The sequence below is a fragment of the Gallinula chloropus genome (genome assembly GCF_964237585.1).
Source record: "Gallinula chloropus genome assembly, chromosome: 2".
In the NCBI taxonomy this organism is placed as follows: domain Eukaryota; kingdom Metazoa; phylum Chordata; class Aves; order Gruiformes; family Rallidae; genus Gallinula; species Gallinula chloropus.
The window spans coordinates 27979662-28005379 of NC_140086.1; the positions used below are offsets into that span (position 1 = coordinate 27979662).

The following is a 25718-nucleotide window of genomic DNA, read 5'->3' on the forward strand; positions in this document are numbered from 1 at the left end:
GATATCAAATTATTTTAGCCAGACACCAGTTTTGTATGATGACCGATTTGAAACAAATATTTAAATTCTGAAATTCAGTGGGTTTTTTTTCCCTGTATCTTCAAATCTTCAATATTTTTTTGAACAGCCTAATATAATTATACTAGAAGTGCTCATTGAAACTGAGAAAAAGATAACTTCCTTCATTTCCATTCAGAAGAAAGTATGTGAGCTTCCTCAGCACATTTTTCACAGGTATTGCCATAATAATCAGGCATCTATAGAGGAGGACTTAAATATGTGTGATATCTGATCATGATGGCCACCTCTGTGGTTCATTATACTGTTGTTACTGTTACAGAAGATCTTGGAGCTGAAAAAATCAGCTATTTTTTTCTCTTGCTTAAAAGATATTTTTGTTTGCAGCTTTAAATTGATTTACTTTCATGTCCATTTGGCTACTTCCAAGCCAGAGAAAGTCTTAATCATCTGTTGCACTCAAGTTTGGGATTTTAAATTATTTGACTCACTTCTCCCTCTCATGCCTTTTTAGTTTTTGCAGTCACCATGTAAATAAATCCACCTTTCAAAATAATTCCAGTTCAGAAATATAGTCAACTACTGGGGAGAGTCCAGTGGAGGAAGGATCTCTAAAGGGTCCCTTCCAGCCCCTATCATTTTGTAACTGTATGAAAACACCTGCCTGTTCTTGGGTTACAAGGGCTTATCTTAATGATCTCAGAAATTGGAAACTCTGGGATTCCCCTGGAAGTATAGTAAAAAAAACTTTCTAGACTTTCTGCTCACCCGTATGAAACCATCACATACAGAAGATGATGGACAGGAGCTCCATTGGATCCTGTTTCAAGAGGCAGGATGGGAGCATCTCCTGCATGTGAGTAATGTGTTTGATGTTAATGAGTACCTGAATTCCATAATAAAATTAGTTCCTCTGGTGAGAGTTCAAGAACATGTGAGCAAGATGAGCTGAACTGTTTCAGTTGTGTATACACTCTTGTGTATTGGATTTGAAGAACAGCACTGGGAGATGTGTCTGTGTCAAGATGGCAGATATGCTGCAGTCACTGTGGGCTCAGAAAATACCCAGGCATTTCCTTGGGTCTGGCTTGGCATCTTGTTCACTTGGTCAGGGAGTGCAAGACCAGTCGCTACCTCTGAGCTCAGCAATAGCTGTGACAGTGGTGGCTTGCATCAGAGCACATCAAATCTTGTTCACCTGTTACCTTTAAGAAGACTTCAGTGGTTGAAATACTCGTTGGAGATGTACTGACTGCTGCTTGTTGTGTCCTCAGGTGAGTTTTTCTACTGTCCTAATGAGAATCTCCAGGTTTCCCTGTTGAAGACCAACAAGGTAGCTCTTGTGGATTGCCAAGGATGGCCTTTTTGATGGATGTTAGTAAATTCAAGCAGATAGCAGAATATCAGCTTTCAGAAGGGTGGTGGTTACAGTTGTAAAAAATAGAATTTGCTACCTTAGAAATTCTTGAAAGATGCCAGCTGCAGCGGCCTGGTGTTTGTTAGGAAGTAACAGGTAAGGCCTTTGCTGCTCAGCCTGCTGTCTGCTAGGGTTCAGGCAATGCTGAGGACACAGCTGAGACCACTCTTGTATGTATCACTTAAGGCTTCTCAAAGCCAGTGCCCCATAGTAGAATTTAGCGGCTTCGATGCTTTTTTTTCCTCTTTTTTAGTTATTTGGTGCCCAGTGACTGATGGATTCACCCACCATGTGACTGGGGGAGCCCCACAGGCAAACACTTGGAGGTTTTATAGATCTTGTTTAAGATGCCTTCTCTGTATCAGCACTTGCAGCAGCATCTCTGGATTTTGTAGGCAGCTGTGTGCTCTCAAGAGGATTTCCACACTAGTGTGAAGGCAACAAAAAATAGGAACAGCACTTGGCTAGAGCAACACACAGTGTATGTTCCTGTTTTGGGTCCCACATGAGGGGGGTACATAATTGGTGATTGTTTGGTTTCTAATTCAGTTACATCATCTGGTTGATGAGCAGCCTGTAGGTAGTGAACCTGACCTTTTACTATTTAAATGTTGTTATGCTTGTAGGACAGCTAAAGGTCTATCCCTTACCCAGAGCTTGAACTGTAATTCCAAAATCATGTGATAAATCCTGTCCCTAAGCTTTCCCTCTATTTTAGCATAATTGTCATGGTTCTCAGCTCTAGACTGTAGAGGAAGCATGCTTCGTGGCTTGCTGGTCTGGGCTTCCTGTGACTGGAGTTCAAGGTAGAAGAGACTTGGAAGGGTAAAAGGTGGGAAAACAGGGCAGTTTTACAGGCAAATCAAAAGCTGTGAGCACAAGCAAAGGCAGTGAGCTTGTGTTGCATGCTCTCTTTTCATGCTGCTTGTGCTCTGTGGCTTTAACATTCAGTTCACCAGTTTTCTGCAAGAACTTGTGAGTTTTCTTTAGAAGGTTACAAGTTCAGTAGTTCAGGCATCTGAGGTTTCTCTCATCTGCTTCAAACCACAATGCAAGCATAGCCACCTATTTTTGCCAAAATTATGCTTTTCACCTAAAAATACATCTAAGCAGAAACTTATCTCCAGATCTCATTTCTTGTGTTTTCCTGTGTAACACAGAGTTTGCTTGGGGGTTGCTGGTATTGCTTTTTATGTATTCTCTTTGTTCACGCTGTGCAGAGGAAGGAGATGTACACAACACACAAGCTACATCACTTTTTATTAGCAAGGCTTCTAAAATACAGTCTGGCAGGCAGCAGTTGAGCTGAACACAACTTAAAGCAGATTGATTTATTCCACATGCCACTAAACCAGGACAGATGCTGTATCCCTGCTGAACAAAATGCTTAATTTTCAGTCTACCTCACACCAGTTTCAGGTCACTTTCTGACTTCCCATCTTTCCTACATCGGTGGAAAAGCCACTGCCAAGATAATTTCACTGTTGGTTTTCTGCTTCTGTCTAGTCACGTATGTGAGTCTACCTCTTCCTCTTACTCCACATTTTCTCCCAGAAAGGAAGGGTGCAGCAAGGCTGGATCTTTCCTGTGACACTTCAGTTTCCCCTGTCCACAGACCCACATGCTCGGCCCCCTTCATTACCTCCATCCCACATACATCCAGGCGCCTCTATTCCATGTTTACCATCAAGCATTAGTGCGTAAGAGGCAGTAGCAGAAGTCTCTGCTCTAGACCTACCTCCAGCCTCCTCCCAAGCTCTCCCAGTACCAGCATGTTTTGTGTAAGTGATTTCTCAGTCCTTACTCTCTACCCATAAAACTTGCCCTTCTCTTGCTCTGTTCCAACCCTTCTATCTATCCTCAGTCACCTTTAGCTAAAGCTGGGGGTTGATTCACAAACTCTGTGTTCCGATTCTTCTGCTACCTCCTTAGAACTTAAGCCAAACATGCCAAACCATGAACCATCTTCCTCACCATCAGCCCTCATCATCCTTCCTCTTACAATACCCACCATCACTGCAATCTAGTGACAGTTACAAAGATGCTAGACAAAATCTAACTGCCAACTTCTTTTTCCCCTGCTGATTGCTGCCCCTACACTGTGCCCCAGCTCACTCACCATCTCTCGAGCACTGGCTACTGCACCAGATCTGTGCAAACCAACACCTTTTCCCTCGTTTCAAACAGTACACCTCTCCAACTGTCTCTTCCTACCCAGCTTGGTTTTTTCTTTGACTTGGAGAAGCAGGGAGCTACTAAACAAATAATTGGCTTTTAGGTGAGGCTGTTCTAAAAATTACTCTTAGCCTTCAATCCACCATCAGTTTTCACACATGAAGATAAAAACAAGCTTAGTGTGCAAACCTCAACTAGGTTTATAATCTAATTAAAGCTGAAGGTTTTGCATAGAAGTTGGTTGTAGCTCAGAAGATATTCCAGCTGACAGCAGATGTTTTGTACACATTCATATTGCTGATCTAAAAAAACAAACACATTATGACCCAAGCATAGTCCAGCAAGACTGAGGCATGACACGTGGAAATGTTGTGTTCATAGAACCTCCCAAGTCTGGGTCTGTCAGACATGTGAACAAATGTATAGATAGATGAATGTAAGCCTTCATCTTATTTAGAACTGGAATTCCATGATGGGCATACCAGGCCTAACAGAGAACCAGGCAAGATCAGAGTATTGACTTTCCAGATTGTGCCAGGCAGATGTAAGGCTGCAGGATTGGGTTCTCCAATAACAATAACCCAGTGTTCACGTAGAAGCTGATGAAAAATGAACCATTTCCCTCAGAGTATCCATTGGAACTGTATCCAATTTCTTTGCTTGCCTTGTCTTTAGCTTCTTATTTGTAGACAACTTACTTTTTTCTCTATACACCTAGTTAAAAAAGAACCTAATATTGCCAGGATTCGTAGTAATTTGCGGATACTTAACCAAACCAGGAGACTAACCTTACGTCCTGTGTGCTGCCATGTAAGTAGTCTACAGAGGGTGTCCAGGAATGTGAACCTGAATTTCAGTTTATTGAAACATCGGCTGTAGGCAGTGTAGGCTTGTACTTAAACATTGTCAGTGAACTCAAAATAGAAATGGAGGAGGAAAGTGAAAGTTAGATTAATTTAGTCTCCAAAAAAAGTTGTTTCAAACAGATTGGCAGGCTAAGCATATGGAGTATGGGTTTTTTTCCTGTTTTTGATGACCACTAAGATATAAGAGTTGGCTTAATGTGCCCTGTAAGTACAAAGTCAACATTGTTAGAAAATCAGCTGGCATGCAAACAGGTGTCATGTGAGATCAAGTTCAGGGTTTGCCTAAGCTGAAGTGTTCTGTGTCTGCAAAGGCAAAACCATCTTTGAAAGAGGCCTTAGCTTTGCAATCATTACTAAATACTGTAGTGCTTTTTTCCCCATAGCCCTTGTCCTTACAGCAAATTCATCCTTGACCTCACATATCCATGCATAATTTAAGCTTCAAAAATCAGCTAAATTAAAATACCTTAAGTGTACCATATTCCCCAAAACATGGTCTTGTTGGTTTGGGGTTTTTTTTTCAGAAAGAGCTGTTTATAATTCAGTATTCTGACTTCAAATTTGTATCCCTAATGTTACCGAAACCTGGCTTTCTTCGTCACAGAGTATTTCTGTTTCCATTTTTTCTGCTAAATAGAATCAGCAAATGTTGTTATTTCAAACAAAGCATGGCTTCTTTCAGGTTGGGCAAGGGGAAGAGGGGGATATCCAAAAACCTCTCACATTAGTTAAGGTACTGTGCTTCAATCTTGCTCTCACCTCAAAAAATAATCCAAAATGACGGCAGAACATAATGTAAGGTTCTAAAATATCATCTGAAGTCAAATATAACAGTATAAACCTTTTAGCATTTTCTCAGAACTTCTTCAAAATGAAATCTTTACTATATGGATGATAAAAATCAAATACTCAGCTGCCTTTAAGGCATACATGTGCTCCCTCTTACCATGTAGAAACGTGCTCTCTTACAGCAGATTCTGCTATTACATAGAATATACAGTACCAGAGCAACCATGTCTCATCTCTTGACACACCGCCTTACTGATCCAGTCCTACAGTTTCTGGAGCAAAATCCAATAGCTTCTAGTTCACACATGCATGTATTGCACTTCAGTGTAACTTCTGTTAACAGCCAAGTAAAAATTTAGTGTGACACGTTAGGCTAACAGCTCCAGCACAAGGTAGCTCTATAAAGTTACAGTATGCAGGTCTTGACACAAGAGGGGACACCACCAGCCTACCAACGCCGCCTGGATTCACTTCAGCACCTAGAGGTTTGCAGTCTGTATTGCTCAGATTCTTCGCTGTGTCCCTCACATCATTCCTTGCTGGTCATCACTTGTTATCAGGATGGACTCACTAGAAGTTCCCACATTTTACACACACCCTTTCTCTCTCAAGAGCAGTTGGCCTAAAAATGGCCTTTTCTTCCTTTTAACTGGATGTGTAGGTCAGGTCTGCCTCAAAGTTTGGGTCTTAATTTCCTCCAGCTCTGAGTAATTGCTCTAGATTCCTGGCTCTAGACTTCTTTTCACAGTTCTTGAGCTGTGAGAGAAAGAAGCTATAGTCACCTCCTTATAATGAGTATTTTTCATTATGCAACCACAACTCTATGAAATTAATCATTAAAAAAGGTGCCTGCGCCCACCAGACGGGAAGGAAAACACAGAGTACCCCAAGTGCTGAGGACTAGGGACCTGCAACCGTGGGTTGCGCTTTGGTGCTGTTTCTGGGAGCTATACACCCTCCATGCATTCACTGGAAAGCACAGGCTGTTAGCCTGAGGCAGTGCTTTGTCCTGAGAATCACATGGAATCTTTGAGGTTGGAAAAGACCTCTAAAGATCATCAAGGGCAATCATCAGTCCAATACCACCATGTCAACAAAATGTTTTAAGCAGAAGTCACTCACCCACTGGAAACCCAGAGGAAGGCTGTGCTCCTTCCTACCACCCTGTCAGGTGCCTCCCTTAACAAGCACCTTTTGGCAAATAATCACATCCGAGGCAGATTGTCAGGGAAACCTACTACAACAAACCTTAGTCCCAGTTCAATAGCTGGATACTACTTAGCTACATCATTACTAAGGTTATTTTAAGCGATACATTCAGCTTTAAGAACAAACTGAAATACAAGAGACATTTTTCCACTAGCCTATTAGAAAATACACAGTATGGGTTAACACACCTCTCTAAAGTCTATAAATACAAATAAAAAAATTACATTCTTCCTGGGGTTTTAGTAATAAATTGCTTAAAAAGGAGTTGCTTACTTCCAAGGAATTGCTTACTACTCAAATCAGTGATGTTTAAAAGCTTATCTTTCTTACTGAAAGAAGAGATGAAATAAATAAACAAACAAGTCCCCTTCCAGGAACAGTTAGAACATACGGGACATTCAAATAAAGTTTAAAAAAAAATAAAATCAATCTGAGAAATAAAGTATTTCCACAGAAGACAACTACTCAGTGCCAACATGTAATCCGCAATAAATGCAGCAAGTATAATGCTTTAGGCAAAATTATCTAAGGTAAAGCTTGAATTTTTAGGTCTCATTCTCTCAAAATACCAAAGAGGACAGAAACAAATTTCTCTCAAAATCAGAAACCCAAAAGTGAGTACAACCAGTTACATCTTTAAACCTCAATTTCTAAAAGAAACAAGATGATTTTTAGTAAACCTTTGGTTGAAAAAAGTATTTTTACAGTGGCTTAATAAACACGAACACCAAGAACATTCTTCTGCCCAACTAAGGGGTCTCACATGAGATTTTGTATGTCAAAAATATTGTCAAGATAGATTAAAAAAAAAACCCCAAACAATTAAACTCCAAGGTGCTGTAATGCTGCAGTGAGAGACACCTGTGTAGTTACTGGACCAAAATCTCTGCTACCTATTCGTCACTCCAACACACAGAGCCTGTAAGCAGCTGCAGCAGCTGAGGCTGAGATTTGGCTGCCTGAAACTTCTTCCTCCTGTTCTGCAATGCAACCATTGCAGTACATTGCTTCCTTTGTTCTCTTGGCATTTTAAGTGTTTCGCGTGACAAATGAAAAAGCAGTGACATGCCATGATGTTGTTGTATTCAGACATTTATATTGACACAAAACTGGAAGAGTTTAATCACAGCCCAGATGTATTCCCGATACATTAACTGCAATGAAGTTCTATAATCAAGTGGTCAGCACGTGACACTGAGTCTCAGTTAAAATCATCACAGGTTTTAGGCTTAATTTATATATACACACAGTTTCTGCCAAAGGCAGCAAATTATAGAATCTCAATTCAATTATGAAGAAAATAAGCCTAGAATTTAGCATAGTTAAAACCAGCTCAAGTATCAGTATAAAACTTAACTTACCATCTTAACTTGTATTGACAAAGCACAGATAAATCCAACCATATAGGTAATGCAGAAATCAGTATAAATGTTGCTTCATGTTTATTTTTATGCTATTGACTCCAAACTAAATCTTATTAGTAGTGGCATCATCATTTCATAAATTACTTTGGACTTCCATAAAATACAGTCATTTTAATCCTTGCATACGTTCCTTTTTCAGCTTCTGCGTTCAGAGCCCGAGCAGCTTGCTCAGGTGCACAAAGGCCTGCAGTAGCCACAGAACCCCGTAATTCAGTAGGCACAGAAAACAGGCATTTATTGCATATAAGTATCTACAAATTACAAAATGTAGACAGCTACAGAACCAAGCACAAGGTCTAAACCTAATTTCCTTTTAAAAATCTGTTCAAGTTCCAATATGGAGATTTGAATCATGCAAATACGATACCTCAAACTCACATGACGTTCTTCAACACAAAAAAAGCCACAAACAAAAACTTAAGTAACATCTATTCCATCACATTGGACCTGAATTCAAATGTTTGGTAATCAATCATTAAAACCAAGCACTTCTGTCTAGTGAGAGTTTTGGAAGTTTCTTTAACTAGCTGTTGCTCACGTCCCTATGGTGAATGGGTGCATTCAGGTAAACTAACTACTCTGAAGCCCAGATCTATGTCTTGCATTATGGAGCAGAAAGGTGAAACTTCAATTCAGAGGTAGGTACAAGTTAAGTCTTTTGCCTTTCATGACAAGATTAAAGATCAACAGGAACTATGGCATGTTTATTTTTTTAGCTGGCTCTGAGATATAACCCTTTTTCAAGTTTCAAAAACCACAGGCTAAAGTAGTTTTAGTGTTATATGCTGCTCTAGAAAGATTTAAAAAAAAATAAAAAATAGAAGTAACCAATACTTGGTCAAATGGGAGATGAAAATACCTGCCACCCACCTTCATCAGTCAAGTGATCCCATTCAGTCTTCCTGAACTAGGAAGCAAAAAAAACCCTTTGTGTTTTGTCATGTACTCAGTTTTTTCAGTAGTACACTAGATAGTCATTATATTGACACTGTAATAAGAGCACTTACATCAGTACTTTATTGTTTATGTTAATGAGCATTCTCAGAAAAGTACATATCACTGTAGGGGAACATCTCTTTCTGCACTCACCCAACTCTAGGCATAGTGTGACAAAACAGCTGTGGATGATGTCAAGTCATGCTCTAAAGATTAAATGGGAATGCTTATTCTTTTATTCCAATTATCAAATAGATAATTTGTAACTGTTGAGGAATACTTCTTGCTTACAGAAATCCTTCTTACAGCAAAAACCATTCTAGTGACTGCTCATTCTAACTACTACTATGGTAAGTAAATAAAATCCTTGTTTCAAGCAAAAGGCTCCAAATTTACTTTGGGACCAAAATTCACTTTGTACTAAGGAAGCTTTCTGCTTTTAAAAGTTATTTTAATTTCATGGTAATAATATTGTCACACTGACACTAAAATGTAAAGCCACTCTGGTAGACATTGCTTTTCCCAGAGGAAGTCTGCTCTTTTAGCTGAGCAAGAAATGACAGGCAGGTCAATGTAAGTTAGTCTCATTCGCTGTTCATCTGGAAGTAGTTCCAGTTGAGGAGAGATCAGTTGTAATAGCAGATCATTTTGCTTTGCATTTTGAAAAGGTGAAGTGTTGTAGTATCAGCATCCTTTACCAAGCAATACAAGCGCAGGTTACTTGTATACAACAGAAATGTGACTGCTATCAACTTTCGCTGCCAGTGAGTGTTCTGTTAGACTATGTCTGTGACAGTTTCTAGTGTCATGTTTATGGTACCCCATCTCCTCCTCCATCCCCACCTTCAATCAATTCATGCTGCTTCTTTCGCCTTACGGCCAAGCACCGCGCAATGCCCAACGCGCCTCCTTTTAAAAACCGTACAAAGTTGTCTCCCACCAGAGGACCCAAAGCAAAGAGGTTAGCTTCTTTGGTGCATTCATAAGTGTAGGGATCAATCTCTATAGGATTCCCCTTGCACGTGATGGGCTGATTAGAGTGATGGCCTATGCTACGTCCTTGGTCCTTTAGAAAGAAAAGGTTTGGATGAGAACCTATCAGAACTAAGGCTACAGAAAACTTCAAAATTTTCTTCAGTCCAGAGGCACTCTGAAGAACACATTTCATTTCAGGCTTGAAGGAAAGTACGTTGTGTTCAGGGAAACTCGTGTAAGCAGAATGTAGATTGGAGTCCACCGTGTGGGACTGAGTACACATCATGTGATAGACTTTATGGTATTCAGGATAAAGCTTTTTAGGTAACTGTTTGAAAATTAGACTTGAATCGGTAACTCTTCTGCGAAACACATGGATTACCGGGATGTTGTTGTTGTAGGCACACAGTACTGCATCAGCTGCTGTGAGTCCAGCACCCACAATTAACACAGGGTCTGCCTTCCCACGTAACTTTCCTTTGCTGATAGCAGCTCCAAAGTCAGACATGGAATGAAGCACAAAAGGAAAGTCTTCTCCTTCGACCTGTAACCGGCCAGGAGAATCAAAGGTTCCTGTGGCAAGAGCCACGTTCTCAGCAAAGAGGCAGAAGGGCACATGAGAACCATCTGTTGCTCGCTGATAGCCTCGGACTTCCCAGTTTCTCTTAATCAAGGATTTCTGTCCATCTTCCACGTCCAAATGCTGTGCTGAAATATTTTCATTTAGTTGACTTCTATCTTCATCATCCTCTCCTCGGTAAAGCCTGGATACTGATGTTATGTAAACATTGTCTCTGAAATTCTTCTGGAGGCCCATGACTTTAACATAGTGTTTATAGTAACAAGCTATTTCCTCTGGCATTACTCGATCAGTCTTTATGTTTCTGAAACAAAATTGAATGGATCCAGTTAATTTCTAGATCTTGGTAATTTGAGTATCACATGGCACACCCCAAGACAGTCAAATTTAAGGGGACTAAATCTGCTCAGTGTAACTGTGTTATCTTTAAACACATTCAAGTTGGTTTTAGTTGTGCTCTCTGATACATGAGACAAGCTAACTTTCTTTTTGAATAGCTATAAGCCTTTACAGTGTCAAGTGCTGTGGTGATTAACAAATTAAGCCAAACAACACTCTTCTATACCATGATAGGTGTCTGTATGAAAGTGTTTTACAAAGCCAGTTTAGCATCACGACTGTCAACAACAATGCAATACTGGCTAAACTTGTACTCAGTGAGAATATGCTTACTTATGATGTAAGCAACTAAATATAATGAGTGCTAATTTTGAACTAAATACAAGTGCTAATTTTGAAAGCATATGTTTGATATATTACTTGAGTCAAGTATTCTTTATTATACTTTGCTAAAGACCTCTCCCTTGTGTACAGGCAAGTTCACTTAAGTATCAAATTAAGTAGTTCCCCATCCCAAGAATGAACAAAGCACGTACACCACAGAACCACAACGCAACTAAATAAGTGTCCACTTAAAAACACTTTTGCACTGCAACCCCAGTATTACATCTACACTTCTCACATTTATTGCATTCTCATTTATAAAAAAACTAAAAATTTAATTATTTTGAACAGTTGCATGAATTTTGCTGCTTCTTTAGAAGAAAACTCTAAGAAGGCAACAAAAACAGTAGTGAACATGAAGATTACCACTTAATTACGCTTAAAAGCATATTTCTAAGAATTCAGGCTACTCATTTTCATAGATTAACAAGACGACAGGATGTGTACTTTGAATTGTTCAAGTTACTACTATGAAAATCCTGATGACATATTTGTTGAAGAGGGTCACACAATGGTGTGACACACCTTACAATGTAACTTAGGAAACTATTTTCAGTATTGGAGTTTTCATTATCATAAATAAATTTGAAATGTTTCAAATTTATACAGTATACAGGTCAGCATTTCTGTTTTTAGTATTGTTGAAAACTGTAATATAAACAAAATTAGCCTCAGATAATAAGCAGCTTATGGGATTTCAGTTAATAAGGCAGCAAGATTACTGTGGTTATCTAAGAAAGCCATTAAAGAATAAAGGTACAGTTTCCTCATTATAAGTCTTGTCCTGAAATGAGAAACAGTCTGCCCTTAAAGACATATGCTCAAGTAATTCTTCTTCTTCTTGTGCCATACATGGAACAAGAACAACTTCCTTTAACTTTGCGGGAACAAAGTCAAGAAAATTAAACCTTTAGAAAAAGATTATGTAGAGTGCTCCGAGGTTCATCTACTATATGAGCTGAGGCCAGTTCCATTTAACATCTTTATTAATAATCTGGCTGAGGTGATTGAGTATACCCTTCATAAATTTGCAAATGACACCTAATTGGGTGGGAGAGTTGATCTCCTTGAAGGTAGGAAGGCCCTACAGAGGGATCTGGACTGGCAGGATAGATGGGCCAAGGCCAACTGTAAGAGATTCAACAGAGCTCAGTGCTGGGTCCCACACTTGGGTCACAACAACCCCAACACTACAGGCTCAAGAAGGAGTGGTTGGAAAGCTGCCTGGTGGAAAAGAACCTGCTGGTGTAAGTCAACAGTCAGTAATGTGCCCAAGTGGCCAAGGCAGCCAACACCACCCTGGCTTGTATCAGAAATTGTGTGGCCAGCAGGACTAGGGAAGTGATTGTGCTCCTGTACTCAGCACTGGTGAGGCCACAGCTCGAGTTCTGTGTTCAGTTTTGGGCCCCTTGTTACAAGGGGGACAGTGAGGTGCTGGAGCATGTCCAAAGAAGAACAACGAAGCTGGTGAAGGGTCTGGAGCACCAGTCTGATGACAAGCGGCTGAGGGAACTGGGGTTATTTAGCCTGGAGGAAAGGAGGCCAAAGGGGAGACCTTATCACTCTACTATTACCTGAAAGGAGGCTGTAGCCAGGTGGCAGTTGGTCTTTTCTCACAAGTAAGAAGTGACAGGAAAAAGAAAAGGCCTCAAGTTGGGCCAGGGAAGGTTTATAGCAGAAATTAGGAAAAAATTCTTCACCAAAACAGTTGTCAAGCATTGGAACAGGCTGCCCAGGGAAGTAGTTGAGTCACCATCTCTGGAGGTTTTTAAAACATGTGTAGATGTGGTGCTTAGGTACATGGTTTAGTGGTGAGGTTAACGGCTGGACTTAATCTTAAAGGTCTTTTCCAACCTAAATTATTCCATGAACTAACAGTGTAACTTCAGTAGAACAGTGAGCTTGTACAAGACAGTAGTTTTTCTTTAAAATGTTTCCAAGATACTACTAGAAAATATATTGGGAAGTACTGAATTATGCTCTTACAATTCATACATGGCAACATTTCAGATACTGCAGCTTTGCCTATAAAAGCAAATACTGAAATAGAAAGTTCCTGAATTACAAAGAAGCTAGTGTGTGCAACTTAAATTGCATCCATGTTGAAAGCAGAACTTCTAATATTTCCACAGATTTTAAATTTCTCCCTCAATCTTCCCTCAACTTTATCAAAACTCCTTACAGTAATAGTGCTTCTTTGTGAAAAGATGCTAAACCACACCACTGCTAGAATGTGTGCTTCTGATGCAGTCAAAGCAATTACTCTGGCTAACTATCAGAGTACACACAGCACAGTAGTTTCCAGTGCTACCAGGCAATTTAATAAACAAAACAAGAAGCCCTCCTGTGAACAACGAACTCTGAATTTTTTTCAGTTCTTAAAATAATGTTATCTGGATTCTTATAGCAGCTAGGTTTCTTAAATACATTACCTGCGTTTGCTAGTTGCCCACTCCTTAAAGGTGAGGCCAGGCAATTCCATCCAGTCTCCAAAACTGATTGTTAGCATAGAGCCTTCCATGGACTATGGAGAAAAACCCCAAGATGTATGACCAGACACATTTCAAATGTAGACATATATGCAAAAACCAGTTTAGTTCTCATGGCACTCATTCAGAACAGTAATATACCAGAACTTAACAGCAGGGCATTACATGAAGTGTTGAACTATTTTCATGCTACAGTTAGATACTGTTTTAGTGAGAAAGTATGTCATGTAATAAAGCAGAAGGTGAAAAGAGAACAAGTGACAGGAAAACTAAGAGCAAGTTACTTAAAACACAAAACAAGAAGAAAACAATGTGAAACCAATAGAATATGAACATATTAAGATTTAAGATTTTGTATAAAAGCACCTGGAAACAATACAGATGAGAAAGAAGTCATAGAAAAATCATTATAATTAATTAGATTTTAACTAATTAAAAAACCCATGTAAGAGAGCAGTCATGCTCACAAATCCTTAAAGGAAGGACTGCTTCTTCCTTCCTTTCTCATCTCCCCAACGTGTTTGGGCTTTGGTAATTGAGCTGTTGAAACAGCAATTGCCGTTACTATCTAAAACGGACTTAGATAGTAAGAAAAACCCCAAACCACAAAGTTATCAAGACACTCTAGAAGCGTTACAAAATTTTTTACTCACATGCCAAGCCCCACCAGGTGGTCCTTTACCAAGCACTATATGGGGAATGTAATTATGTTGTTCTAATTTCCAGTGCAAAACTGGTGGGTAGTCATACCCAAAGTCAGCGTCAGGATGAAGCAGTGTATCAAAAAGCACTGCAACTGGGTTTGAAGAGCGTCCTTCAAGGCCTTCAGACAGGTACTCCAGATCCTAATGTATATAAAAAAAAAAAAAAGTAAAAAAGTGGCACATTCATGCAACTGTTCATCATGCTATTCTGACATACAGCAGGTCAATTTCAACAGAAAACACTACTTGTTCAAGTTTAATTTTAAGTACAGGTATATATTTAATGTAGAGATTAAATCAAAATGCCTTTCAGAAATAACTGCCATGATTCAGTTCTTCTCTAACTCCAAATAATACATTTCAGCCATTTAAAATTACAGGTCAGGAACACAGTAATACCGGGGCAGGTCAGTACTTGAAGCTCATTGTAAAAGAAGAAATACAGGGACAAATATTCAGAGACAAGAACAGCTTAGTAACGTTGATATTTATAGACAGAACTGCCCTTAACAAAGAATCGCTAGCATTTCTGGGAGTGCCCTTTTGATAAAGGAAAACTGGAATCTAAAAACGTTATGTTTTAAGATGGAGTAGAAAAATCTCCTTTTACAGCTCTTAGGTAGTTCCAACACTAATTTTATTATATTTTGAAACAATGGAGGTATTACATGTGTTCTTTTTAAAAAATCATGAAAACTAGGCTTATTTTACAAAGCAATTAATGTTGAGAACCATTTATGTGAACATTTTACAAAGTTCAAGTTCAGCATCTATTAACTTCCTAAAAATTTTGCAATGCAATGGTTAAGTATATGAAGAGAGGATAGAGTTTTAAGAAAAAAATTGCCATAAAGACAATCTTTGCTGACAAAGACAGGAGAGTTTAGCTTCCTTAGCTGGGAAAATATCAGGGGGTTAAGGGAAGATGAAGTACACAAAACATATGCAGCCCAAAGCTCAGGCAACTTACTCTCCTGACAAAAAAAAAAAATAAATCTTGAGAGTTAACATCAACATTATATGCAAGCAGCACAAGGACAAAACCAAGCCAACCCCCAAACAACCACTTACTTCCCTGCTACAAACACTCGTGCATGCTTGTATTCCAAATAAATTAGTCATATGGGCAATACAGTCAGTGATAGCATTGCAAGTAATCCATCAGGAGTCTAGTGAAGTGAGCTAAAAACAATGACAATATGGCAAACAAGTAGAGAAGTGAGGAGAAAAATAATGGAGAATATTTAACTAATCAAATCAGAGGAAAAAATTGGATGTGTATGAGGATAAAAAAAAACCATCACAAAAGCAACTATGAGTGCAACACAAATGCAAAATGGGTTATGCTTACAGAGGATCAATGTCCCCAGTGCTACTAAGAATGAAGTAAAAATGAGAATTGTAGTATTGTGAAGATTTTTAACTTGAAGTATGTGTACTTGGTATGTTAGCAGCATGTGTTCTTTGATGATAGAACCCAAACATCCAAGGATATGAAAGCTGAAGCTCCTTGATCAGCTACTTGTTGCCAAGTGGTGCTCCAGACACTTTAAACAAGTAGCAGTAACACAACAAAGGGCAGATTGTAAAACCCAAGAAACACCACAAACAAAAAGCCCTCAAGAACCACAAAAAATACCACATGTTCCAGGATTGGATCTAACAGCCATGAGTTGAATCTATTTAAATTAACAGAATAAGAAAATAACTTATCTAATTGTATTTCTAATGCATTAGTAAGTAGGCTGGTTCTTCACAACGCAATCTGCAGATCTTTTTTGGATAAGCAGTTCTTAAAATGCATTGCTTTTCATTTGAAGTGCCTTTCATATCATTTTTGACAAGCCACTGAAGAACGTATAAACTGCTCTTTGTTTTACAGGTAGGAAAAACAGGTCAATTGATAAAGTCAGTTGTTTGAGGCCACAGAGTTACTGAGCTTTTCTGCAGTCTAATTCTTCATGGGGTGAGTATTAAGCCTTTTCTGGTCTATGGCTCTACTTAAGTTGTGAAAGCATTTAAACAGGATCATTAAAGAAAGCCTACTGTTTCATAATCCAGCTCACAGCAGGAAAAAACGCTGGACAAGAGGTATCCGAAGCTTACTTGATCAACAATGGAAAGATGCCGAGCTTCTTCTAATTTTGTATGTAGAATGGGGTTGGGGTGTACAGCTTCAGGGGATAAGTATGGCCTGTATCCAGAGAGCAGGTAAGAAAGACAAATTCCCGAAGGTCCATTTCCTATTGAGAAAAGAAGTTACTGCTTTAGTAAAAAGGTCAATAATAAAGTCACTAAATAACCAGCAACAAAAACACACTAAAATAGTATAATGCAATACTGTTCTGATTCAAAGGAGCTTATAAATATCACAATAAAATAAAGATTACCATAGGAACTTCCTCCAAATAACCTAAGCAAAATCTGTACCAGATAGCAAGAAACGCATGTAGGACTCTGTGCACCACAAAACGAAATGCATATAAACGAGTTTCATCTTTTAGTATGTCAAATTAATTATTCTTGTGTGAAAATGATTTGATGAATATGATCACAGAATGTTAGGAGTTGGAAGGGACCCTCAAAAGATCACCTAGTCCAAACCCCCTGCCAGAGCAGGATCACCTAGAGTAAATCGCCCAGGAATGCATCCAGACAGGTTTTGAATGTCTCCAGAGAAGGAGACTCCACAACCTCTCTGGGCAGCCTGTCCCAGTGCTCCCTCACCCCCACAGTGAAAAAGTTCCTCCTTACATGGAACTTCCTATGCTCCAGCTTGCCCCTGTTGCCCCTTGTCCTATCACTGGCCATCACTGAGAAAAGCCTGGCTCCATCCTCCTGACTCTCACCCTTCACATATTTATAAATATTAATAAGGTCAATAATGATCTGGAGTGCCTGTCAATCCCAGTGATATCTGCACAACATTGTCATCTTACCACTTTCCCTTCCCATTTACACTGGGTAGTGTGACAATCTAGAGCTCTTTTAAGGGCTCCTCAGGAAGAGAGAGGCAAACTGAAAGCTGAAGACTCCAAGTCAGATGAAAAGTTGCAGACACAGCACAACAGCAGTGTAAAGGCTTTGTGATGACAGATACAGTAAAGTGCAAGAAACTCATGGAAGAATATACTATCATTCAGCAACAGTATCAATTCAAACATATTTCTATATTTTTTGTAGCATTTTATAAATCATATCAGTGTGTTACTGCAATTTTAATAGACTCGTTTATTTTCAAAATCTTACTAAAGGAATAAAATTGATGGGACTAGGGTTTTTTTTTTTACTAGTATTAAACAAAGTATTTGTTAATACTTTATATATTTATAAAATGAAAAATACAGAAGTAATGTTTGTGATGTGAAGTCATATATCGAAAGCTAGGGAAAGATCAAGTCAGAAAAGTACGTGCTGTGATAAAGAATATAAACACATGACTAGGTACTGTTATTTCTATAACTCCTCTTTCTCATTAACTCAGTGAAAAGCACAGTGTTCTCCTAATGAGGCACTATTCAGTACTTTGTCTTTGTTTTCCTTCTAGAGTGGCACACACGGTATCTACCACACGCTATTCAAATTCTGGGCTAAAGATAAAGTTACTAATGTATTCATGGTTTTATATAGCACTCACTGTTCCTACTGTTTCAACTCCTGATCTCAAGAGTTCACCCATTGTTTCCTGTTCCTCACCACCTTCACACACACTATTTCTATCACTATTTCCATACCATTTCTCCAATACCTGTCTCTTCTCCCTTTTCTGACTTCCCAGTCCCTAAATCTCCCATCAGCTTGCTGAGACCCTGTACATTCCCAGTCTCTTCACACATCAGATCTCCTGGGACCACCTAGAGAGCCAGTCCAAACCTGGTTCCTATTTTTTGAGCAGAGTGAGTCCAAGGGAAAGAAATACCCTTGTGGATACGCTCTTAAGAACACACAAGATGAAGGTTCAGCTGCAAAGTCTGCAATTAGACTCATCATGATTTTCTCAGAAAATCCTTGGGGGAGGCAGGGAGGAATAAAATCTTTTTGAGATGAGAAATTTATACCTGAGGAGTTTGCTCTTTATTTACACACGACACCTCTCCAATAATGGTTCTGATCTCACCTGAGAGATACTGCTATCATACAGACTTTAGATATATAATCATTATACCCCTAAACCCCATGGCCCTGTTCATTTCTGGAGCAGTTAATACTTTGTATAGCAACAGAGGCCTCCCCTGATCAACATAAACTACAAAATAATCGTCTTACATTATGTGCCTAAATTTAAAGCAAATAAATCAGCTTCATCCAAATAACAGAAGTGTTAGGATGCTTGAAAATTTAAAACATAGTGTTTTGCACAGTAATGCTCAGAACTAGGTACAGAAGATGAAAGTCTTGAGCACAGAACATGCTCTAGACTTAGAGCTTCAGCATGAAAATCTTCAATCCCAACTCATTCAAATGAAATGTATCCGTTTCTTCACATTTTCTTGAAGACAGCACAGAAATTACTTCATATTACCACAGCAGCTTAGTACTTCATGCAGAACTGCAGTGCAATATGCAGCACAAGCTTACAATCAAATCTTAAACTGGGAACAGAATCATAGAATCATTAAGGTTGGAAAAGATGTCCAAGATCATCTAGACCAACGGTCCCCCCCAACTTACATTTGTAACTAAACCATGTCCCTGAGTACCTCATCCAACCTTTCCTTGAACTCCCTGAGGGATGGTGATGGCATTATACAGCGGAAAAAGGGGACAGTGAAGTTAAAGCAAGTGGAATATAAGCTACTGCTCCACCATTAAGCTAGCCATTTACATGTATCATCTTCTTCTTTCCAATTAACAAAATAGTGCAATGAGATGATGGTGGCAGTAGGAAGCTAAACGTGTGTTTAACTCCAGCTACACAGGAATGGCACAGAGAAGATTAAACCAGTAGATAGAGTAAGTGAGTGTGCATGGGGTGGGGGGGTGGGGGGGCACGACAACTATTTCTGCATTCTTCTAATATATTATTAAAGCATTTCAGATGCCTTTTAAGGCTCTTCAGACAGGAAAAGAATCAGTGAGAACAGGCTGCCAAAGGAGAAGATCAGCTTGTGAAGAGTCTCAAACATATCTATGAAAAAGCACTTGGGAAAGGTATTTGTTTTTCAAGGAGAAGTAGTGAAGGCAGCTGTGTTTGGTGTCAGCACATAGAAAGGAGCTCTAGACAAAATAAGTACTGAGCACACTGAGCACAGGTATTTGCATAATGCGTATTTGCAAAACTCAACAGTGAAAACTGAGTCATTAACCATATGGCAAACCTATACTAAGGTTGACAGAATGCCAAGAAACTGTTGCTGAGTTCTGCATCATAGCTGAAAAGCAAGTGATTCACGTCTGTCACATCCACGTAAGTCTATTACAAGAGCACTATTTTAGGCTGCCATGAAGGGAGCTTTGAGAACCGGCACTGAACAAGTGCCAGTCTTTCAGAGTTGCGGAGACTTTCCGGGAGCAAGTTACGCTGAAACATCCTTCTCTGGACTCTCTGCTTGTTTGCAGGTACAGTAAAAGCTGTTGGTTTGCTGCAGTCCCAACAGCTTTGGACTAGATTACTGAAAACCTCCTTTACTCCAGATCTTTTCTTTATCCCCTCATCAAGTCATGGCAGTAAGGAGCTGGTGACCAGCTGTTGTTGAAAAACCTTGGCCCAACACAAATCACCCTGGCATTCTCAATTAAGCTGTGCACCTAAGGAGCCTGCTCCCTCTGCTATCCTGCCATTCAGTAAGATTTTACGAGTGTCTAACTATTCAATCAAGACTACAACTTACTGCTTTTAACTGATTTAATTTACTTTGGAAAAGACTGGATTCATTTTGGAAAGTATGTTAGTGGTGGATGCAACAAAGTAAAAGGCAAATAACGAGAGAGGTTAGCATCTAACCAGCTTACATCACACATTTTACATTTCACTTTTCGCTGTCCTATCTGACCGCAAAAATTTCTACTGGCACACCATCAACAACCTCCATGCAACCTGACATACCACATTAATCAAACCCTACGTGATCAACACTAGAATCCAAACAGTTTATCCACTAAGATTCATGTTTTGTCAGAGTACAGTCTGATTTTAAATACACTCCAACAGTAAGTCCCTTTACATAATTTTATGGTACTGTTGTTCATCACAACTACTGTATTAGACTAATAAAAATCTTCACTGTAAGGATGCTAAGCTTTAGTTATTAATGACTTCAGGCAGCAGGACTACAGAGGCAATGGCAGCGACAGAGAATCTTTAGAAAGAGGAAAAACTCACCTATTATTACTACTGGCAGAGTAAGGAGAGAGTCCCCAGGCAGAACAGTTTCTTCAATTAAAGGCATTCTTTTAATCTTCCTCCCAAGGCTGTCACCAAAATACTGGACGAAGGAATTCAAAAGCTGTCCTTCTGTTTCAGGGTTGGTGTAACTTCTAATTAAGAAGGACAGATGGGAGAAAACTAAAATGAAACAGTTGAACTGCTGTCAGAACAGTCTCTTCAAAAATAAAGTTGCTTTTTATGCTCTACATTAAGAGCTACAGAATTAGCAAAACCAAGACCAAAACAGATATGTTTCATCCAACCTACAAAGTTTCGCTCTTCAACACAGCTTTTCTAACAAGATTTTTTTAAAAGTCCATTTTCTCCTAGAAAGTCTACAGAAGGATAACAAAAAGGCACAGATGGCTCTGCAGAGATGCAGATTTCTAATTTCAGTTTATACAAACCTGAAGTGTAACCAACAAGCACTACTTTGATTCCCCCACACAGCAGAACTCATTTCTCATTATCCTTATCAAAGGAGAGAGATACACACCACCTAGCTAGTTAACAACATTAGGGCCAGCCAGAGGCTGAGGGAGCAGCTCAGGTATGACAACAGCTGCTCCTACCTGCTAAGCAGCACAGGAGACATCACCCCAACAAATTTCTGTTGAAAAACTGGTTAAAGCTGGCAGCGGTGTGAAGATGGAGAAAAGCATGAACCCTGTAAGCCCCAGAACACAGCCCATTTTACCACTTAAAAGAAAACTTCATATAAAAAGGAATAACCATGCTCTGAGGTCAGCTACTCCCCAGCAGACTGCTTTCATCCCTAGTCATTTTCCTAGATTTCTCAGGTCTTTGCAACATCTACTGAGGTTCCTCCCATAACTATTTAAATGTGCTTCTAGGCTACAAAGATTTGGTTTGTGTTGTTTGCTGTTTAATTATTTAGGTTCCCTTTCTGAAGCCTTTCCAGGTCATTGAGGAAGCACGCACTATCAGTTCACCTAGAAAGGCAGGAGCAAATTAAAAATGGTCTGTTATTAGCAGTTACTTCATTAGGTTCTCAAAATAAAGACTTAATAGCTTTTCAATTAAAACTACCCCAATCAACTAATCTAAACATTTTTTCTCATTACAGAGTTTTAATTATTAAGTTAATAAATAAAGCATTCATTTTCTAAGAATCTGTGCATCTCACAGCTATTCTAGTACTTCAAGAATTATTTTCCTGATCCAGTTCCTATGGCCTTCAAGAAGCCACGTATGCTACGCACCGCCTCAGCTCCCACAACACTGAAGGTTCTCCTACGTATTTCAAAAGCCTGTCCTCAATGGGGAAGTCTGAATTAAACCAAAGACCGAGCTGTACAGTAATAACAGCACTAGCACGCACGGTAACTCTTCTCCTTGATGGTTATTTCACCATTAATGAGGGTGGGGAGCAATTCTAAGGTTGCATTTATTCCAGAAAGCAAAGCACTTGTCTTCTACCTGCCCTACTACATACAAGTTTGTGAGTTACATGCTTACTGTGTGATTGCAGCTGTGCATTAGCTCTTTGAGATCTTGGAGACACGTAGCATACAACAAGCGTGAGTTAGATCAAGATAAGCAGGAGGCAAAGAGAGGATATCTAATTATGATACTGCTTTTTTCACCTCCACTCCGAGACAGGCACAGGGAGAGTATCACAGAATCATAGAATCGTAGGGGTTGGAAGGGACCTCGAGAGATCATCGGGTCCAACCCCCCTGCCAGAGCAGGCTCCCTAGCTCATACTGCACAGACAGGCGTCCAGATGGGTCTTGAATATCAGCCTTTGCTCAAAGTTAACCAAGGCAGTGCTACCTTATGCTTTGCAAAAGGCTGGCTCAAAGGGGGCATGCACATTTTAGTGCTGCTTACTATACTTGATGTGCTAGAGGGGAGATAAAAACCAGAAGAAACATTTCAAAATATCTTTTATGGGTTACATGCAGGGGCTCAGTAGGCTACAAAAGTAACTTTGACAACAAAACAGTTGCTTCTGTGCAGCTTAGTGTACCACAAAACTACCCAGCCAGTTTAGTGCAGAATCTAATTTTGCACAGAATCATCCACATACATGCAGCTTCTCAGGTACCGTGTGTACAAGGCAGATGAAGGACTGTCACTGTCAGGAGCACAGGGCAGATGAAGGACTGTCACTGTCAGGAGCACGTTCGTACTTTGCCAGAACACAGTACCAGAATTCAGTAACATCTTAAGGTAAGGGACACCATCTTCCTAACCTCTGAACACCTCCGAAAGTCACCAAGTACCAGAAGTTTTTCTCTCTATAAAAACTCACAATAGACACCTTTGCAGTAGTGGGGATTTGGCAAGAACATCTGTGGCTATAGTCCTGCAGAGACGCAAGTGGGCACAAAGATGAGTCAGTTCTAAAGCTACTGCTTAGTTTACTTCATGCTGGTCATACCAAATAACCTTGAGAATTACATTTTGTCAAACCACTGGATTCTGAACAGGTTCATCTTCTCCCCCTCCCCCCTCCCCCTTTTCTCCCCTGCTTCTCAGGTAATTACTTCTATTTTTAATCGATGTGGAAAAAAAACCAAACCCAAAACATTAAGAGAAAAACACACAGCATTCACATCAACGTTTTTCTCCCTTTGAAAAATAAAATAATAACTCTTCCATAGTAACCGTCTTGATTGGCTGCAAGTTATTAAAATAAGAAGTGCCCTTTTTGGGGTAGCGGGTTTGGAAGAGCCTGGAACTGCCTACTTACTTTTGGCAAAAAAAAAAACCAAACCCAAAACCAAAAAAGTGAACTGACAGAGACGGATGGTTAACAGAAAACGCGTTATATAAAGGCATTTGTATCTGGTCTCGAGTTGACGCTTCGGGAAGCAATTTTAACGCTGCCAGTGTCGCGGTTCTTTTAAGTCGCCGAGAAGAGCGATGCCCGTCAGGACCGGGATGCCCGACGGTGCAGCGCTACGGACCGTGAAGCGAAACCGAGCTGGCGTCGATTTCCTCCCAGCCCAGGCTGCGCTTCAGCGTTGCCCAAGGTCACTGCGCGCCTTCCCGGGGCGCCACCTCCATCCCCGCTCCGCCAGGCGCCTCTGCCCGCCGGCGCATCCAGGGAGCCGCGCAGCGGAGGGGGCGTGCGGGGCTGGGGACCGCCGCGGCCGCCCGCCGCCACGCAGCAGCCCCGCGGAGGCCGCAGCACCGGGGCGGCGGCCGCGCTTCCCGCTCGCCGATGTCTCAGTCTTCCCCGGCACCGCCGCCTCCCTCAACCCGTTCTCCCGGCGGCCTGGCTCCCCCGCCGGGGCGGAGAGCGGCGGGCGGCCGCACTGACCCACCGATCGCTCGCTCTCCACCGCCGCCTCACCTGAAGTGGCCGGCCAAGGAGCAGCGGCAGCACCACACGGGCATGGGAGGCGCCGGCAGGCTCGGGGCGCCGGCGGGGCCCAGCGATGAAGCTGCGGGGGGACGCCGCGCCGCGGCTCCCGCTCCTCTGCCTCCTCCTGTCGTCGCCGCCGCCGCCACACTGGGGCCCGCGCAGCGCCGTCCCTCCTCCCCACTCACATGCGGCAACGGGTCACACGCGGGAGGAGGAGGAGCCGCCTTCAGCACCGGGAGGGAGGGAGGGACGGGCGGGGCGAGAGGCGAGGCGGGGTGCCACCGCGTCTCCGTGCGCTGAGGCAGGGTGCAGCGCCGCGCCTGCTCCTCTCTGGAGGATGCGGGATGCGCCCCTTTCCCCGGGGAATGCGAGGAAGAGAGCCCAGCCTGGCACCGGCGCGGTTGGAGGATGAGCGGGGAAAGCGCAGCAGCGGCAGGGAGACACCTCCCTGGCCCGAGGGCGAAGCGGGCGGCAGCAGCAGGGGCCGCCTGAGCCTGCCGCGGCTCCCACGCACAGCCCCCTCGGAGGAAGATGAGGCCTCGCCGCCTTCCCGCCGCCGGCCGAGGCACACCAGCGGCCTCGCCTTGCCTCGGCCGGCGGCACGGGAAGGGGGCTCTGCTTACGGAGGGGAATTAGAGCAGCCTGCGGTGGCACCGGCCGCAGTCACTAACCTCCCGCCCCGCCGGAGCTTCTTGCTGTGCCGTGCCGGGGCTCACCTGGAAACGCACGCGAGGAAATCAACATAAACCAAACTAGCTTATGGAGTTCTGAGGTGCTGTTTGACTCATTTCCCCCCCCCCCGTTTAGAAACAGTAATTCATATCTGGTGTGTTAGGTATTTTAAATTGTGTTTTATTGTAAATACTTTGCAGGTGTGCTCATTTGGGAGAAGGAGTTTCTCACCTTGTCTTTCCCCTAGTCACAGAGCAATTGAGGTTGGCAGGAGCTCTGGAGGTTGTCTGGTCCAACAACCCCTGCTCAAGCAGAACCACCTAGAACAGGCTGTCCAGAAGCACAGCTAGTTGGGTTTTGATTATCTCTGAGAATGGAGACTCCATGAGCTCCTGGACAACCTGCTCAGGTGTTTGACCATAGTTAGAATGAAAACGTGTTTCCTTTTGCTCAACTGAAATTTCCTCTTATTTCAGCTAAAGCCCGTTGCCTCATGTCCTCTCCCAGGGAACCACTGAGTTGAGTCTGGCTCTCTCTCCTTCATTCACTCCCATCAGGTATTTATGCCCGTTAATAAGATCAATCCCCCTCAGCCTTCTCCAGGCTGAACAGTCACATCTCTCACAGCCTCTGCTCCTAGTACTCAGGCAGCTGTCTGAGACACCAATGTCTTACACATTTTTTTCTCTCTCGAAGTCTACCAAGCAGTAAGGGCGAATGCTGATCAAATCTACAAGTGCTGATTTATTAAACAATTGCAGACTTTCACACAGAGTTAAACTTGACAGTTCAAAATGTCTTCTCTGTGAATCTATAAATGCACAACACCATGATCATGAAAGGCCCTAAGGCTATTGTTTCTGAAGTGGCTGTTGGGAGGTGATAGTCCTGTTCACCTCTAGGTTGTTCACTCAACAGACTGCCATGGCTGTAGTCAGCAAATAATTACTGTTTATTAGCATTGCTCTGGTTCCCACGAGAAAGGATGGGTTTATATTTATTACATATGTGCTCTATAAAAACTCAGGGCAAAAGAA

General features: G+C 41.3%; 1 protein-coding gene across 1 annotated transcript; it reads right to left on the bottom strand.

Moving 5' to 3' along the window:
* Positions 1-9645: 9645 nt before the first annotated feature.
* OSGIN2 (oxidative stress induced growth inhibitor family member 2) lies at positions 9646-24041 on the bottom strand (the record flags this gene model as incomplete). Its single annotated transcript, XM_084260319.1, has 6 exons — positions 9646-10693; positions 13545-13636; positions 14255-14446; positions 16412-16548; positions 20628-20782; positions 23998-24041. 6 exons carry the CDS (start codon positions 24039-24041, stop codon positions 9646-9648), a joined length of 1668 nt encoding a protein of 555 aa, XP_084116445.1.
* Between the last annotated feature and the right edge of the window lie 1677 nt (positions 24042-25718).